The sequence below is a fragment of the Diuraphis noxia genome, unplaced genomic scaffold (genome assembly GCF_037042655.1).
Source record: "Diuraphis noxia isolate RWA-SAM2 unplaced genomic scaffold, SU_Dnox_SAM2 contig0003, whole genome shotgun sequence".
NCBI classification, from domain to species: Eukaryota; Metazoa; Arthropoda; class Insecta; order Hemiptera; family Aphididae; genus Diuraphis; species Diuraphis noxia.
The window spans coordinates 62,552,888-62,572,247 of record NW_028301713.1 but is presented as its reverse complement, the minus strand read 5'-3'; the positions used below and the strand labels follow the sequence as shown (position 1 = coordinate 62,572,247).

General features: G+C 28.6%; 1 protein-coding gene across 5 annotated transcripts; it reads left to right on the top strand.

Moving 5' to 3' along the window:
- The first annotated feature begins 3,991 nt into the window (after positions 1 to 3,991).
- Pur-alpha (Purine-rich binding protein-alpha) lies at positions 3,992 to 18,892 on the top strand. Of its 5 annotated transcripts, none has more exons than XM_015511118.2 (7): positions 3,992 to 4,311; positions 5,009 to 5,044; positions 15,318 to 15,436; positions 15,592 to 15,694; positions 16,354 to 16,472; positions 16,568 to 16,795; positions 16,889 to 18,892. In XM_015511118.2, the coding sequence occupies exons 1-7, from the start codon at positions 4,242 to 4,244 to the stop codon at positions 17,042 to 17,044; spliced, it is 831 nt and encodes a 276-aa protein (XP_015366604.1). In that variant the 5' UTR covers positions 3,992 to 4,241; the 3' UTR covers positions 17,045 to 18,892. The 5 variants fall into 5 exon arrangements, with proteins under 5 accessions (XP_015366604.1, XP_015366603.1, XP_015366605.1 ...); XM_015511117.2 differs by having other exon boundaries at positions 16,568 to 16,807; XM_015511119.2 differs by having other exon boundaries at positions 3,998 to 4,284; positions 16,568 to 16,807.
- The last annotated feature ends 468 nt before the right edge of the window (positions 18,893 to 19,360 follow it).

The following is a 19,360-nucleotide window of genomic DNA, read 5'->3' as shown; positions in this document are numbered from 1 at the left end:
GTCAGAGTGAGACGTTAGTCATACTAAAAAGAGAGAGATTTTGATAGAATTAGAAAGTGACAGTGAATATTATTGCTTTGCTCTGTGTGATATTGTTCCAGTATATTATAGTGCATGTAATACCTGTCCATTATTTTTAAATAAAAATTTAGTTCAACTTCAACGTTCAATGTGACCAATTATTTAACAATCTCCCGACTGGTCAACTAATGACTCTATATTACAACTAGGTACTACCTACAACTTTGTATTATTTTATTAAACGATCCCACCTATTAAAAACATATAGTCCATGTAACTTATAAGTAGGTATGTAACTATAATCTGACATCTGTCCACATCATCTCGATTTATTTCAAGATACCTACATTGCAGTTACTACTATATTTCAGTTAGCTGTCTTAAATAATTACTAGTTACCTATATTAAAAAAAGGTATAGCATATTATATTATTATATTAACCTTATATTAATATTACATTATTTTAATACGTATTGTCATAATGTAGAGATTAGAGTAGATAATATCTTCTATAGCTGCTGAAACAAAGTCTATATTCCCTACGCTGTGCTTATTGTTCTGTTTAATCAATTATATTTGTTAACTATCAATTATCAATATCTTTATTATATTTAAAAGTATTATACAATTGCCTTATTTATGCTTGACTCGTGTACTTGTGTTTCTCTGATAGAGACAGTGTAAAATAAACCAATTCTGCAATAGCTGGTTTAAAGTTAAAACATAAGTTATAGTGAGATTTAAGAAATATTTATCTTAAGTCGTGGGTTATCGGTTACCTAGTAATTACCAATTATTAGTACTTAGTAGGTATTAATTATTACTTATTACAAAGTATACGTACATTACGTACACATATTTTAAACCTTAAAATTACTTTTACAGTTTTTTCTTAAATGATTATTGTAATTGTTTAATTGTATGATAAAGTAATATATATAGGTAAATATAACCAGTAGCAGTTTTACGGGGGGAGGGGGGTCCAGACCAGCTGGACCACCCCCATCAGATCACAAGTTAAGGCTGTGATTCATTATTCGCGCAGGGCGCTTGATTGGGGTTTGACAGTAATTTTTTTTATTACTATTACGATTTTTATATGCGGATATATATCTAATATATCTTAAATGCTATGTTTTTTTTATGTAAGAATTAAAGGGTTAACCTTTTTTGTCTTATGTATTATGAGATAATGTTAAAGGACCCCTCCCCTAGAAAACCGCCACTGCGACTTTGTTTATATCATATAACCTGCTTAACTAGATACCGATAAGGATAGGAATGATAGGATATTCAGAAATCTAAGGATGTCATCCCCTCTCCCCTAATTATTGGATGCCCACCACCAAACAGGGCAATTTTCCCCCGGACAAAAAAAAAATATAAGTACCTAAAATATTAAACAACAATATTCAATGAAAATCAATAAATGTATTAATGGTTAAATAATGTATAAAAATAATTTAAATTTGATCGTCATAATAATACTAATTCTAATATCAATATTAAATAATTAATATTTTTTATTTTTGGAAGATACCAATAACTCATAACTCACGTTATATAAAAAATTGAAAATATTTTCATTTGAAAAATGTCCACTTAACTTTTTTTATACTTATCATCATTACCAAAATTATTATTGAAAGCTACCATTCTATTGTTCAAAATTTTAATAAAACTCTTGAGTTGCTATTTGAATCTGCTACAATGAAATGCCGCATACTTGGATGCTTGATACAGACTGTCAGACTAGTGTTGGAGAAATATTATTCCATTCTTCCATAGAATTATTTGTTCTCCTAAAGTAGTGTTAGTCACAAATTCACAACAACAATAGTCTTTAATAAAATCATGAAGACTAATTATGGCAATTAGTAATTATTATAGAATAACCATATAGTGTATTTAGATATGTTTGATTAAATATATAAGTGTATAATATCAAAATATCAAATATTATTAATAGTATAAAGTAGGAACCAAGTACCTGTAATAGTAATACACTAATACCAATGATGAATTGGTGAATTTTGTTAATATTTTTGGGATTACTTTAGTTGCGTACCGTAAAAAAGGTATACACGAATTGCGTCCCAAAAAACACAGGACGGAATTCGTATATTTTAATCAGGGGTTTTTAAACAACTAACAAAAATAAATAACAGTTATGAATATGGCCACAAATCAATCAAAAAATTGTTTATGAAATGTAATAAAAAAGTAAATAAATGTTAAATCATTTAGAATTTAGATAAAAATTAGGTTTATATTTATTCATTACTATAATTTATATCATTATCAAAACATCATATCAGAGCCTAGGCTCCCTTATAATTAATATACCTCGGAGAACCCCTGAAAACGAAAAAAAATTATATTACCTAGCCAATATAGTTGGACGCAATTCATGTAGGTATACCTTTTTAACGGGACGCAACTGAGGTGCCCCGACTCTATTAGACTAAAAAAAACGAATGAAATCATTGATCGTAGTAGAAATTTACTCATCGAGTATTTTGTCCCTCAAATGATTGGGAGCTGGCTCTTTGTGGCAATTATTTATTTATATGGGCCTAAAATAGATAGCTCTAAATTCAATCGAAATCTTTGAAAGCGGACTGCCAATTGTAGAATATCAGATATATTTTTATATCTTCAGAACAGGTAGATGGATTTTTGAACATTGGGGTGCCAGGAAAACCCACCTCTTTAGTACCCCTCATCGGTCTCATCGGTTGAAGTATGGCTTTTGGGTGTGGAGAAAAAATCTGGATTTTTTCTCCAGACCCAAAAGCCATACTTCAACCGTCTCATCATCTCCATAGTCGGAAAACGGACATTATTCATCATTTTAGAGGAGGCTAATATTTATAAATACTTTATTTAATATCAAAGCCACTCCATGTGCAAGCAAAACTCGACTTACCTCAAATAGCATGGAAAACTTAAGAGTAATTTATTTTAGACATGCTGTCTTAGAGACGACTATATGAGTATATCGGTAATAATATACCATCCGGTATATTATTATCCATGACAAATTAGTGAACTATATTATTTTTAAGTTATAAGAAAGATAGATATAGATGGCTTCAATCTTATATTAATCAAATTTTTTGTAATATTATTCTTATTTATATTGGCTCTCCAACTATATTTTAAATGAAGATTACTTTACATTTATTATTCATAGTAGTGACCAGTGCACTTCATATCTTTTATTTCTCCGAATTTTTGCATTAAGAAGGCTCCTGGTGCTCTTAAGCACTTTCCAATTTTCATCTATGTTCATTGACCACCCGACAGATGATTGAAAACTACTAGTTTACTGAACGAATGACCAAAACGGGTGCTGATCCACGTATCTTTATGTCGGTGAGATAATATTATAGTAATTATACCCATTGGGAGGGGGGGCACTCGCAAAAAGTGCGCTGATGTCGTTACACAATGATATAATAGGTTATATGAACCATGTAGGTATTCAATATTTATGGGAAATAATACGCAGATAGCTGCTATAGAGTTACGATCAGCTGGCAAAGTGGCAAGTGCTGAAGAGTGCCGCGCTAACCTAACCGTCTTGTAACCGGCGGGTGCGCGGTCAATTTATAATCTAGCAGATGGCGCGGCGCGATCGCCGGTATGCGCACGCACGCCAACGGTTCATCGACGTCGCCGATCAGCAGCTGATCGTACGTACAAGGAACTTTCAGGCGCGTGAAAAAAACAAAAATTGACGGTCAAAGAACGAGAGAAACGGCGCGCGTGCGTTCTATGGCTTGGCTAGCGAATGTTCGCGGGGGTGTCTAGGGGGGGGGGTGACGGTGACTGGGAGAGCGAGTGAGCGCTATCGCGCGCGCGCCACGAGTTTCGAGTGGCCCCGCCAGAGGGGGGCTAGACGCTAGAGAGCGAGAGTGCGAGCCCGCCGACCACTGATGGTCGTGTGGACGGCGGTAAGTAGCGGGGAAACGGCAAAAAATCGTTCGGCCGGCTGTGTTGGTGCGTCGGTGGCGTTTTCGTCGTGTATCTGTGTGCGCGCGTGTTCTCGTGTCGGTTTGTGTGTGTGTGTGTGTGTGTGTAGTGGAGGTGCATGAGCGTGCGAGAGACCGACCGACTAGAGGAGTCGCTCAGACGGGTGACGAGTGTGTGAACTGTGTGTGTGCGCGCCAAGTAGAGCGGGGCGGCGGTTTGTGTGACTGTGCGTTGTCGGACGATGTCGGACCGAGAGAGCGGCGATGATCAGCCCCAGAGTCAAAGTGAGTTTGCTGTTTTAAATGCATCGTGTAAGCACTTGAACAGCGCGAGCGAAAAATCGGCGGCGGCGCGCGAATACGACCTGCCGCCGTTTTCCGTGAGATAACGGATCCGTGAATCCAAGATGGCTGACCCCGAGCCGCCGTATCGGTGATACCCGCATTCATTGGCTCATTGCAGTTTGCACCGGTATTGTCTTTTCTCCCTGGACCGGCGGTCGAAACTATTGTCGCTCTTGTCCAGAGTGTCCTTGTGGGTGGTTTTCCCTGTTCCCGCGTCATGTGACCGCACACACACTAGTCACCCCCTAACATATGTCCGTGCAGTTGTCTTATTCCTTCTTTTTCATATTGTCACAACGAAATTGAATTAACTGTTAAAACGGTGGACATAATTTCTTGACGAAAAAAAAACCCCTACCCCACGACCTAGAGGACGGTAGTTAGATTCTTGGATTCCCATCATCGTTTAACGGCGAAATTTGTCTTGTCGGTATTGCCGGTCATCGAAATAACGATATAACATGTCTTCCGGAGATACGAGATTGAGTCGCAGACGAGGTACTTGTTTTTATCGTGTCAAATAGTGTTCCCAGCATTTGAATTATGAATGCTACCAGACGGTTACTGCTATGCTTACCCCTTTACGAGTCGATATTGGTGTACAAATAATAGTTTACTACTCTGGCAAACAACTAATCCGTTCATTTTTGATTTTGATTTCCAGGGCAAACTTCAAATGGAGCTACAGGATCTGATTCTGGTAAGAATAATTTAATATCTTACAGAAACTTGGGTTTTTTTTTTCAATTGTATGTAATACTTTGTAGATATTAAGTGTATCCTTAATATAAAGAATAGTGATGTTTTATTATGTTAAGCTATTTGACATTATACCATAGTGACTGTTTTTTTTTTTAAAATTCAACAATTATGAGATCTATATGATCTGTCCAATTTTTTAAGTTTAAAATAATATGAGCCAGAGTTTCCTAAAACTGTAGGGTTAGGTACTGATAAATGATAATATTATTATAAGATACAAGAAAGTAAATAAATAAAATAGTTCAAATGGGTTAAGGATTTAATTTGATTCTTAATTAAAAAATTTCCATATTGGTATCTAAAACTGTTTGTTAAGTTTTGAAATAATTGTTTATTTTTGTAATTAAATGAATCATTAATCAGATGAGAAATATAATTATATTTTTTATATTTTTAACTATATTCCTTTATAATCTTGAGGTCTAATTATCATTTATAGTTAATTTATTTTATAATTTGTACCTACTTACCTATTATTCATAATTAGGTATAGTGTGCTCCATAGTTTCAATTAGATTTTTTAAATGTTATAAATACACACCTATGTCTTAAAATTGTCCTTTTCAGTTATTCATAATGAACATAAATAGATATATCATGATTCTGCAATAAAATCTAATATTTATTTACATAAATTCTTTTACTACAACCTGCATACATAGTACATTTGTATTAATGAGTTTCATCAAGATATTTCTAATTAATTTGCATTCAGAAAGCCTAAAAATCTCGTTAACTTTGCAGTTTGTCGTGCAGTTCTTTTTGTCGTTACCAATGTTTCCCAAAGCTTAAATTTTTAATAAATGACCACATTAAGATATCAATACAATATTTTATATAGCTTACAAATAAACCTAAAATATAAGAAATCAATTTTAAATTGTAATTACTATCATTATATCTTGTGGAGATAATATCTAAAGAATTTAAATTATGGAATGTGCATTTTTTTCATAGGCAAGTCACGTCTCTACAATGTCTTAATAACTTTGTTTTTAATGATTTTTAATTCTTGGACCACCAAAAACATATTTATTTTTTGTGGCCAGTGTTATAAAAAATCTTGGCCTCCAAACTCAGTTGGAGTGTTAGCATTGTTAATATTTTACAATTTATATAATTTTTAATATTTAAAATTTAATTTAATTGATTATCAACTAAAAACAGTTGCAAACTATGATGGTTCTACAAATCATGGTTAAAAAATAGCCCAATATAATTAAATATTTGTTCAGTAATTTTGGTTATTACAGTTTATCAAATTAATTAATATTTATTTACCTACTTTCCTTTTTTTAATGGCAGTCATATTAGGTACATAGAATATAATTAATTTTAAATCTCAATTTATAATTGAAATATAGTAGCTCAATAAAAGTATAAATGTTTATAGGTATAATTACTAATTATCATTATTTATTTATTATGTTCACATTTAAATACCCTTTCTCAAGGTCAGTCTTCACACACAGTAGCGTTAGCGGTTACAAAAAAATGAGCCACACTGGCACTATCAAGACAAGAGAATTTTAATGCCACCCTTGCAGTGTGTAGCGACCTTTGTAAATTTTGTAAAGATTAGAAAGTAATATGTATTATTACAAACACTATTACTATAAACCTCAATATATTTTAATAGTATATTACTAGTGTCTCGATCAATTTTTACTATCGTTATTTATGGATGTATTGTGTTTTTTTCTATTATTTTTATAATTTAGACAAATTAGACTAATAATTAAATAATCTAAAAAATCCAATATTTGTTTTTCTTTGCAATATTTATTTTAACTTTTATAATCTAAACTAAAAAATATTTTTACAATAAACACAATGGACAGATACATAATAGGGCTTGATTGACAAAAAAACTATTCATTTATACTTTATTGCGTGGGTAGAAGTGGTTAATCGACTTGTAAGTCACAGCACAAGTTACACTTGAGACGTCGGTTAGGGTCATTTGGTATTATACAGGAAGCAGGGGCAGATCAGAAGATTGGGAAATTTTTCAATGGGCCAGTCAAATAATCAAATTATGAGACTGGCTAGGGCAGTTAGGTTGTATAAATAATTTATAAAGGTTTTTATATTAAAATAATAGTTTTTCTTTCAGTTTTAGGTCTGTTTAAAACCTATAAAATATAACAAATAATACAATAATAATCATACCTAAAATTGCATTTTGTTCTAAAAACAGTATTTCTGATGAATAAAAATTATAGCTATTAGCCAATGACGCAACTGGTAGCTGTTTGGGTTTGTATTACTTGTTAGTTTCTGTAAGACCACATATTATTTTATAGTTTTCAATAGTATTTGAATAAAAATATAGTTAAAAACCAAGGCTTTGCACCTAAAAATAATATTTTTAGATAATTAATAATTTAGTTCTAACTTGCATTATTAATATTATTCAATTATAATTAACTAATATTATAACTATTATAAAAATTATAATTATATTCACATGATAAATTATGATTTAGATCTTATATATTGAGGTTCTCTAGTAAAATAAAATAGAAAAACTTTAATTTTTATATAGAAAATTTCAAATACATTTTTAGTTTTAAGCATTTTTTTTAAAGATGATGGAAAACTTATAAATACTAAATAGTATATTTTTAATATGATTTGATTGAGCACTAAAAAAATTAATAACAATTGTGATGCCTATTTTATAGTTTTTATGCAGATAGACTGTATTGAATTATAGAAGTCTATTATGAACAATGTATGTAGTGTATTTAAAAATAAATCTTGTAGAAATTGTTTGAGATGTTGTTATACTTTATAACTTAATTACATATAAACAATATATATAAATTAAAGCATATGTTATGCTATATAAAGCTTAAAAAACTTAATTAACTTGATCCATTATATAAACAGCTTGTGAACGAGCATTTTCAAAATTAAAGTAGGTAGTAAACATTACATTTTTAAATAACAAAATAAAGTAAACATAAATTGATTTATTGCATTTTTAATTGATTTTTATACTCTAAAAATGAACGCAATTTTCTTTTTCAATCGAAAATTGTTTATGGAAACAGTATATCTTAGAAACTTTTGTTTTAATGGCTATAGAAAAAAAAAACATTTTAAGTAATATGGGTACCATACCAAACTGTGACAAACCATTTAGCCTAAAGAAGTAAAACACTACATAAATTATTAATTCCTTGAGCTATTAAATATCATTACTATGTATTTCTAAAACATGTTATATATATCCTGTTATTATTTATATTTTGAATATCCAACTTATAAAATGTGTAGTATTTTAAACATAAGTCTGTAATAGTGTGTTAGGTTGGAATTTGGACCATGGTTTGGGTTGCTTTAAAAAGAATTCCCAGGACGCTCTGAATGAGCCAGTCTGCCCCTGATAGGAAGAGTGGTTTTGGCTTCATAATAATATTATATTGTTAGGTAATCATCTAATATGAAATTATTATTTTTCAACACAATTTTTAGCTTTAACATATATTTATTTAATTTTTTTGTTAAAACTGTACCAGTTAAATAAAAATAATATTAAAAAAAAGTTAAGTAAAAATATTATAAAATAAAATATAATTATTAATTAATAAAAATGTTTATAAAATCCGACATTAAATGATATAGTTTGTAAAAATTCTTTATTTCTGATTTTTTTGGTATTTCTAAACACATATTTTTTAGCCTTTTTTTTTGTAAAAACTGTACCTACCAGTTAGGATATTTAACAATTTAATATTTGCTTGTGCATTTGATGTCTGGAGTGCTTCAATGAACATCCAAATATTTGGATGCTGGCTTCTTATCAAACTTTTAGATTTACTTTTGAAACCCTCACTTATATTATTTGTTGTTATTATTTGTTACATGTATTTTTCTTCGTTGCATTATGCACATTCCATTCATTAGGCGAAAATATTGGTAAAGACCAATAATATGTGATGAAAAATAATTATTTAATATTCAATGATTAATAATATAACGTTATTAAGATATAGACTTTTAAAAAAATTTGGGGGGAATTTTCTGGCACACCGCAAATAGCCAGGGGGGGGGGTATCCGCAATTCGAAAGTTTATATTGAGTATTATCAATGTTTTTGACTGTCGGAATGAAAATACCAGTATACTTGCACATTTTACAATTAAAACCTATCCTAACTTAACTAATATTTATTTTTATATACCTAAATTGGCTTAAATTCATTACAATTATATTTAAAAACTGTATTTTATATTTTTTATATTTAAACAAATTATTAAAGTATTGCATAATTATTATAATTTTTCGCATTTTTATTCAATTGACAATTATCGTTTGAATTGACATTGTTTCAATCTATTAATGGGGTAATCCCATGTGAATATTAATGCAATCCGTGAGTGTGTGTTAATCGTCCTGTGTTAAAGCGGGGGTGGGGACGAATGACGTCTGAGTCATTCAGTTTCTCATAAGAGACGCGTCACCACTCACCACAGTCAAAAGATTCGTAATTATTTCCAAGCACATGGTTGTGTATGGCCGTATGGGTATGGGCATAACATATAATAGGTATACAACCAGACATCAGTTGTGTTTTGCGATCAGTCGATGTCTAATGTTTTTGTGTAGTTATAAAGGACCTAAGTAGGTGTCAATTTATAAGAGTGGTGACTAGTGTGCGTAATTTTTGAATGGAGATATTATCATCTAATGAGACGAGTGGCGTAAGCGCTAGATGTATTTCGGAAGATAATGCCAATTGGAATTATGGAAGAATATCATACTGGCAGTCATCCTTTGGTAATCTATTGGATGTTTTTAAATTATTTCAAAATTTCTGCCCCTAGCTAGATAATTCGTTATTATATTTTATCGATTATTTCATAAATTTGTAGTAATTCAATTCATATTTTTATTAATTAATAATCTAGTATACTTAGGGTCAAATGGGGTAATTGTAAATCGGGGCATTTGTAAATAATAATCATAAGAAATTAACCAATCATTTTTAATGTATTTCATATTAATAACATGAAGGTATGAACGTCTAAGTATAATATTTGGGGCTAATGTAAATTTGTGTGTATTGGGTCTATCAAAACGTTAAATAAAAGGTAATACAGGTTGTTTACATATGCCCCAGATCCAGATTCTATTTCACTCTTATAACGTGAAATCATTGTTTACATTTACCCCAAATAAATGGGGCAAATGTAAATGAATGGGGCATATGTAAATTTTTTTTTTTCTTAAGTGATTTAATATTCTGGTCTTGTGTAGGAAATTTTATAAGCCTAGGATATGTTTATGAATGGTTTTGATGAGAAAGAAAATGTATTGTTAATTATAATTTAGAAAATAAAAAAAATATTAAAAAGTAACAAAATTTATTTACAATTACCCCATTTGACCCTAATTAGATAAATATATAAATGTGTTCGTAATTTGTCATTTAATAAATTATCTAAGCTCTAAACTGAAGAATTCGTCTACAAAATACGTTTAATATAATAATGAGAATTTTCTATTTATAGTTCATTGGTAAACGGCCTGACTTTATTTATGTTATAATAAACGTCAAGTAACTTATTGTCGTCCGAGCCTGGTATTTTGTAAAAATGGATGTTAGTAATATGATATAAGATATAGACATTATTTCGGTAAAATTAATTATACCTTGAATACAATTATTTTTTAATAATACACCTGATTTATTAGAGAATAAACATTTTACAAGTATAATATAATAATTTATAGTATTAATGTAGTGGTTGTTATCTTCTATAGTTGAGGTTTTCAACCCAGGAGTCGCGACCTTTTTCAAAATCGTTCCTGAGATAGTTGAGGGGGGGGGAGGGTCACCAACATTAACGAACATGGTGCCATCCTTATAATATGTAATGCTATGATGTATAGATATATGATTTAAACAAAATAGATTTTAGTCAAAAACTTATAGATGTTTGATTAATGAGTAATAGTTAATGTTAATGTTACTTATTCTAAATGGTAAAAAAAGAATCAAGTAGTTAAGAATAAAAAAATATTTTCAATTTTTTTGTAATTAAAAATATCATGTTAATTAAAGATAAATTGTAAAATTTAGTCCTATGTATTTTCCATGTTAAATATTAATAAATGGATATGTTTTTAACTGTACCTACTTTACATACTTAGACCTGTTGTCAAATTAAAGATATGTACATTATTTTTAATTAATGAAGGCAGTCAAAATTAATACAAATTTTATAAGTATTTTATAAACATTAAATTGGTATAATATATTTATGTTCGACTATTTTGTATTATGACCATAGAATTATTTATTTATGACTTATGCGTTACTATTCATGCATACTATGTAGTATAATATTATGCCCACTCTAAAGAAAATAGTTCTTAACTATTTAAAAATTTCAAAAAATGCAATTACATGTTTAATAGAACAGTTCTGTTTTTCTTAGTATCGATTGAAAAAGAAGGTGGTTTTCCAGGGGTTTTACCAATTACCAATTACCAATTATGTAAATATAATGAACTTATAACTAATAAACCATTAGCTACTTAATTACTATATTACAATTAATGGTACTGCAATTAAACTAAGGACTAATGAGTACTGATTATCAATCTTTCTTTCTTTCCAATTTCTAATAAAATAATAGTTCCTAAAATGAAAATATATGACGTATTAGGGATTTTTATGCTATTGGTAATTCGTATATGGTATTAATTACGAAGAGCCATGAAGACAGTTATCGCTCATCAGTATAAAACAATTATTGTACCTATTTCTTAATTTATATGATCGTTTACTATCCTTTTTTGTTTTATCTTACCTAGCACCCGTTTTCCGTTTGGTAAAGTTGAATAATTTATTTTAGAAAAATTCTATCTTAATTTTAGATTTGATTTATCAGCTGACAATGCTGACATAATAATACAAAGATAATAATGATAATAGATACACATATATTAGAATATGTAATGTAATAAGTACTTAAAATTAACACTGCCCTACGTAAATCTAGTGAGTCCAACGATTGTTATTCTAATCGTGCTATTCTGCCTCTGATGGAAAACACAAGCTCTTAATTTTTTGTCGGACTCGCCTGATTTACGTATTATTCCGCATAAACTTTAAGTACTTGGTACTTATAATAATGTGTTTATCTTAATAGCGTATTAATAGTTTTTAATTGAAGCTATTAATGTATGACTATTATTAATAATATTCATTGATTTATACTATATTGTAGAAAAAATGCTTCGATTTTTTCGGTAGCTTCTGATAATAAAAATGGTACTTTTAGGAGGTCAAAATTCAAAATTATCCAGTATTTAGTACCTTTCACTTCATTTTTTACACAAAATAAATTTTGATTTCTTATGTGTAGCTAAAAAATATGGTAATTATTGATCCTTTTAATTTTCACCAAATGTTTATAATAATATTATTAGGATTTTGTTGCAATTTAAAAATGTTTTCCTTGGGGTTTCAAAGCTTAGAAATGTATTTATTAAATACTATTTAAGTACCTACCAATTATTATATTTCACTTACATAATAACATTTAGGTTTATTTTATGCCATTTATGCCATTGCATATTCATAATTGCATATTTGCAATATTAGTATTGCAGCTAATTGTAAAATAAACTACTATACTAATTAATTGCAATATATTTATATGAAATAAGCTGACAGTGTCTTCGTTCAGAGTAGTTTTTCGTCTAAAATTATTTACATTTAGATTCAAATTTAATACATCCATTACAGTAACCTACTGTATTGCAGAGGTGTTATTTACTCACCTATTTTTGATATTAATAATTAATTATTTATAATCAATAGTATATTAAATTTTGACCCACGGCTATTTATAATTTCCAATTTATTCACTCATCAGTTTTACGAGAATTAGTTACAAAAAAAAAAAACAGAGTTCGCATACATTAAATGATTGTATTGATTGAAAACTAGATAATAATACACATTTATTTTATTTTGACCTTCCCAAAAAAATTATTTTGTTTGTATATTATTATTTTAAGATAACCAACCAGTATGAATGCTGGTTAAATCTAGAATAATGAGAATTTAACAACTGGCTACAGCGGTACCCGTCATCTGTTTAACCCATCCCATTCTTTTTAAACATTTATAATTAGGAGTGTGTATTTTCATTACCTTAGCGTTTTTTGCTAAAACGTAGGCTCGACGACGTTTTCGGAGGTGAATATGACGTATAGCCACTAAATGTAATACAATGAATATTGAATTTGACGAAAAATAATACACTAATCCCCTCCAACTTAAAAATCAAAATAGTTTATTGATAATTTCTATTACGATCTTATTTAAATTATTAATTTGTTCGTATGCTGTTTTTATGTCTCTTCATTAACTTACTAAAGAGTAAAGCCACAAATTGAAACGTACAATTTTGACACTTTTTTATTATTTTAATTTTTGGAAACATATTTTTTTCCTCATTAGTTTTATTTCCATTTCCATCTATTTAAAAGTGTTCGATACTTACTCTAAAAATAAAAATTTAATTTTTTTTATTATAGTTGATTAAGTACAAAATATTTATTTACGTTTTAATTTACAATTACTATTTATTTATTGATGTGCGTTGTTGATTATAACATCGTATTCAGATGTTCAGTACGACAGTACCTTCTTAAAGTTTTAATCTATAAAGGACAACAATATAAAATTTTAAATTGTATTGAATTTTTTGTCAAATATATACAATTAATTTTGGTTACCGGTATTTTGCCCGAATCAAAATTCTCGAATGGTATTATACCCAAAAATTCGAAAACCCGAAACTTTTTTTCCCGAATATAAATTATAATATGTATAAAATATAATAATGAATTAGTAAAATTAATAATAATATAATAAATCCTGTAATGTACCTACCTAATGTATAATATTTTAAAATCGATAAATTACAATACGTATAAAATATAAAAATTAATTTGGTAAAGTTAATAATAATATAATAAATCCTGTAGTGTACCTAATGTTTAATATTTAATAATTTAAAAAAGCTTATACAATATAACGCACTGAAAATTAAAACGAAAGTATAACCACAACTACGCGAATAACGAGACTTTTCGATTACAACAATAATTACAACAATATACGAGCGATAGTAATCATAACAATAGTATCACAAGCGCGCGATGATAAAGGTGTAAAATAAAAATCAATTAAATGCTCGTGTGGCAAAGATAGTAATAGTACATGTATATTATACATATGTCGTTGTAACGACGGTAAATTGCGATAAAGGTAAAATACCCGTACTTTTTGGTAAATACTATCTTTATCTTATATAGGTATAAAATAGATAGAAATACATAGAAAATACACCAGTAATAACTAAATTTTTAAATTTTTTATTTCGGGAACAATAACTTGTCGGGAAAAAGGTGTTCGGGAAAACAGGTTTCGGATTTTTAGACTTTCGGGCAAAATACTATTCGGGAATTTCGATTCGGGAAAAACGGCGGGTACCATTAATTTCTGATATATGTATGTATTTGGTTATCTATAAGGGTAAATTTATATTTATATTATTATTTTTCACTTAATATTAATATTGAATAATCTATTTTTAATAAATCTGTTTGGTTTTTAAACATCGTTCGCAGAATTCGAGTGATGTGTGATATAAAAACCAAATTAAAAGTAATAAAATGCCTTGCTCACAATTCATAAAAATATAAATTATTTCTTGTGGTGGTGCTACTCACAGCCCTTTATGCGGCGAGTCAGCTGACGTGACCCACTTATTGAGCGCCCTGACCTAATCCCTACCAGTAGTGTTGTTGCTATCTCCAAGTGTTGTACCCCTTTAGTCGTGTTGCTCCGCTGTTGATCTTTTGTTAGCGAAATATGGCCTTAAATGTTTTTAGTATTCTTTTTATTGATAACAAAAATCTGTGTACATTAGCAATTCGCAAATCATTCGATTTAAGCTGGTATTAAATTAAAATGCAAAACCCCGACAACGACTTCATCATGTCAGACATCGGTAGAGAAATTATATTCGGTACAATACGTCTTTTTTAACTGTTTTAATATCTAGATAATTTTTGTATATTCTTTTATATTTCCATATAATTATTATTTTTAAGTGATATTCACGACATTTTTATGCAAATTCATTTATTCGCGTTAATTGTTTGTTGTAATATAGGTCAACAACAGCAAAGTAATGAGCAAGAGCTGGCCACCAAAATGCTTCAAATACAATCAAAACGTTTTTACTTAGATGTTAAACAAAATAGAAGAGGAAAATTTATAAAAGTCGCTGAAGTAAGTATTATAAATATATATTATTTGTTATTCCAGTTGAAAATCATTGTGTCCAACATCAGTTTGAATTGAAAAAGAGTAGTTATGGTGCCCTCAAAAGTCTGTTAAAGTGTACGTTTTTCAAATATTTTTAACAATTTTTTTTATTTTTATAGATTGGAGCTGATGGTAGAAGAAGTCAAATTTTTTTGGCTTTGTCCACTGCGGCTGATTTCAGAGATCATCTTGGTACTTTCAGCGAGTTTTATTCACAATTAGGTAAATATTCCTTAGTTTGAACGTAATTAGTGTAATTATTAATTCTTTAGCGCCTACCAACTATTTTAGTTATAACAAATTAAAGGACGGAATAGAGGCAGGAAATATTGAAACCCGTTGGAAAAAATTAAAGGGAATAATAAAAATAACTACGTTGGAACACCTAGAAAAAAAGAAAAAAGTACAAAAGCATAAATGGTTTAACAATAAGTGTCAAAGCGCAATTGAAGAAAGGGATAAAGCGAGATCATTGATGCTTACAAACCCAAACACAGAAAACAATAAAAATTTTGCCCAGAATCTTAGAGAAACTAAACGTATAATAAGAAGGGAAAAACGATTATGGGAAAAGGAAAGAATAAAACAGATTGAAGACAACAGGATTTTAGTTAACCATACAAATGAATATATATTATATATGATTTTTGTAGGTTTTATGTACTTAAGTATGATATATATATATAGAGAGAGATAAGTGTGTGTGTGTTAATTAATAATTTTATTATTGATTTAAAAAGCTTTAAAATCTCAATAATCAGCGCAAACACTGTTCCTAGATACTTTCAATCCCCCTACCCTTTTATCTAATCCACTACCAAATAATTATTTTAATTAATTTTAAATTTGTATATTTAATATAAATTAACATATTTGTATAGGACCACCTAATCCAGATACTGTTCCTGAAGATGGAAAATTGAAGTCTGAAATGATGATCAAGGACAACCGCCGTTATTACTTAGATCTAAAGGAGAACGCCCGTGGAAGATTTCTTCGTGTAACTGAACATTTTTGTTTTTCTAAAACTATTTACCAAATTTAAAATCTATGCATAATGTATTAATCATGAATTATATTGTTTTACCTATATAGGTCTCCCAGACAATAACTCGTGGTGGCCCACGTTCTCAAGTTGCTATCCCAGCGCAAGGCATGATTGAGTTTCGTGATAATCTGACAGATCTGCTAGATGAATTTGGTACAGATGATGGTGGCTTCAAAGGTGACTTGCCTGATGGTCGTCACATGAGGGTTGATAACAAAAATTTTTATTTTGATGTTGGCCAAAATAACCGTGGCATTTACATGCGCATATCGGAGGTAACAACTACGGCAAGTCTAAATTACTCTTCATTTAACCTTTTTTTATATTTTTTTAATTTAATTCTAAACTAATTTTATTTTAAATATTAGGTTAAAGGAAACTTTAGAACAGCAATTACTGTGCCAGAAAAATCATGGTCTCGCTTCCGCGATTATTTCAGGGACTACTGCGAGAAGATGGCTGAGTGCAACGAAAAAAGTACTACAGCAACTTCAGTGCCAGCTGAAAGTGTCAGTCCACAATAAACCTCCATGTATAAAAAGTTATAAAAAAGATATATAATTACATTTTTTTTCACACATACTCATTCAAACAAATGAAATTTGAAAAATGTTTTAAATTAATTTAGCTGGTCTAATGAATAGTATAAAATGACAAGGTGGTGGGGATGATATTCAATTCGTCCTATAGGAATGTGAATTTACTAAGGCATCTGATTTATGTTCTAATTGCACATGAGTTTACCAACTGACTGTGCAATGTTAAAATATTTTCAAGCTTGTTGTTTAAGTGTTATTCTATCTCATAATTTCTCCATTAGTGCAATATTTGTTGAACATTTTTTTTTTAAATTCTAGTAACTACCAAAATGATGTTTTTGTTTTATATTTTATTATGAAAATTGTTGTTTAAATTTTATCCGAAAAGTTGACATTTATTTTGTTAAATATTTTTGTTTTAGCTTATTAATCATTCCAAAATTGATTCAGTTATATGTATTTGTTTTTATTTGACATTTTATAACAATTAATGATTACATTATCAATACTTTCGAGTTAACAGTATAAAATTTTATCAAATAACAATTATACCTGTTACATATTATTTTTTTATTTATTTATTTATTTTTTTGCCTCATTATGTAGTGCTTAAAAAGTTTTAGTGTCTCGAGAGTACAAAAATTAGACAAATTTTCCATATAGCATAAGAAAATTTCAAGAGTTAAAAAAATTTGAATATATACAATTATTTAACCAATATTATATGTATATAATATAAATGTTTTATTTTGTATTAGATATTCAAAGAAAATATAATTATGTGTTTATTAGGTTTAAAGAAAAAAAAATTATGTATGTCAGCTTTATGTGTACCTATTTTATTTACAGATCTTTTTTCTAGTCTATTAAAATTTAAAATATTTATTCTAACAAAAAAATTATAATTTAATGTTACTAATTAAGATTTTTTCACGTACTTAAAATTTTATTTTGGAAAAATATTTCTAAGGAATTGTTAAAGTTTGTTGGGTGTGGATAGTGAGGAGAGGACATTGTCCTGAGTGGTCTGTGATTTTGAAAGTAGAACAATTGGAAATTATATATATTTTTCTCTGTTATGTTTGGTTCTTTATCATGTTTTGGCACGCGTTACACATAAAAATTGATATGCTCAAAGCGGTTATCTATTTTTTTTTCAGTCAATTAGAAAAGATTTGTGGGAATGTTTAAGTTAAAGGATGCAAACACACTGCCATTCTAAATTTTCCCAAATTAAACAATTTCTTTTTAGTTGTTACTTTGTTAACATTTCATATTATATTGCATAATCGTGGAAAAATCTAGCAAATTTTAAATTTATACTATGTTAAATAACTTTAAATATTTGTAAATTAAAAGTATTTATTAGGTTACAAATTAAAAAAAATTAAAATACTTTTCCCACTTGAAGATTAATTGTATTTAAACTCACATGCAATAGTACCTTCATTATATTATAGATTATATTCCTTGTTGATTGTTTTAGATTTTTTTTTTACTTAATAAATATTTATTTTTCCGTTTGTACTTGTTTTGTACAAAATTTGTTACCAAAATATTATGATTTTGTATAAAACAAGTCACATTATCTGTGTCTGGAGCAAATAAACTAATATTGTAACGTGAAAAAATATTTGGACTTGAACTTTTCATTGTACCAATTATTTCCTGTCATAAAAAAAAATAAGTTTTCTTAAATATCAATTTTGTCCTAATAATTGTTTACAGAGTAATTATTATTTTTTTGTTTTTTAATATAAGCTATTATTCTGTGAAACTGTTTGAGTATTTGGAAAATTTAACCACGAAATAAATATTCAATGTATTTATTCATCTTTAAAATGTTTTTAACCTCAATCCTTTCAATATTTTTATAAGTTTATGTAAAATATTGTAAATGTTTTATGATCAATTTTAATATAATGTACTAATATGATATTGCTGTCAGACAGTATCTACTCAAATATTTATGCTAAACGTATGGACAGTGGCGACGTGAATTTATTATTTCAATGACAAAGTAAAAAAAATTTCAACACCCACCCACGTCAACACAAAAATAAAAAAAATATTAGATACTAAAAATAAATGCAGTAATATTTGATTGTTTTCAATATATGGTATAAAATACGTGTGTGTGTGTTTAACCTAACATAACTTTAAAATAGGCTCCTAACTTCTATTCAACTATAAATTTCAACTTCCACCAACCAACCATTTTTTTTTCGTGACATGGCTGCGTCAAATTAACCCCCTTCACGTCGTCACTGTTTATGGAAATCAAACGAGTAATAGTATTTT

Coding starts and splice junctions, on each gene's coding strand:
- Pur-alpha (XM_015511117.2), top strand. CDS start 4,242: ATGTCGGACCGAGAGAGCGGCGATGATCAGCCCCAGAGTCAAAGTGAG. Junction 16,473..16,567: donor CCCGTGGAAGATTTCTTCGT/GTAACTGAACAT, acceptor TTACCTATATAG/GTCTCCCAGACAATAACTCG. Junction 16,808..16,888: donor TATCGGAGGTAACAACTACG/GCAAGTCTAAAT, acceptor TTTAAATATTAG/GTTAAAGGAAACTTTAGAAC.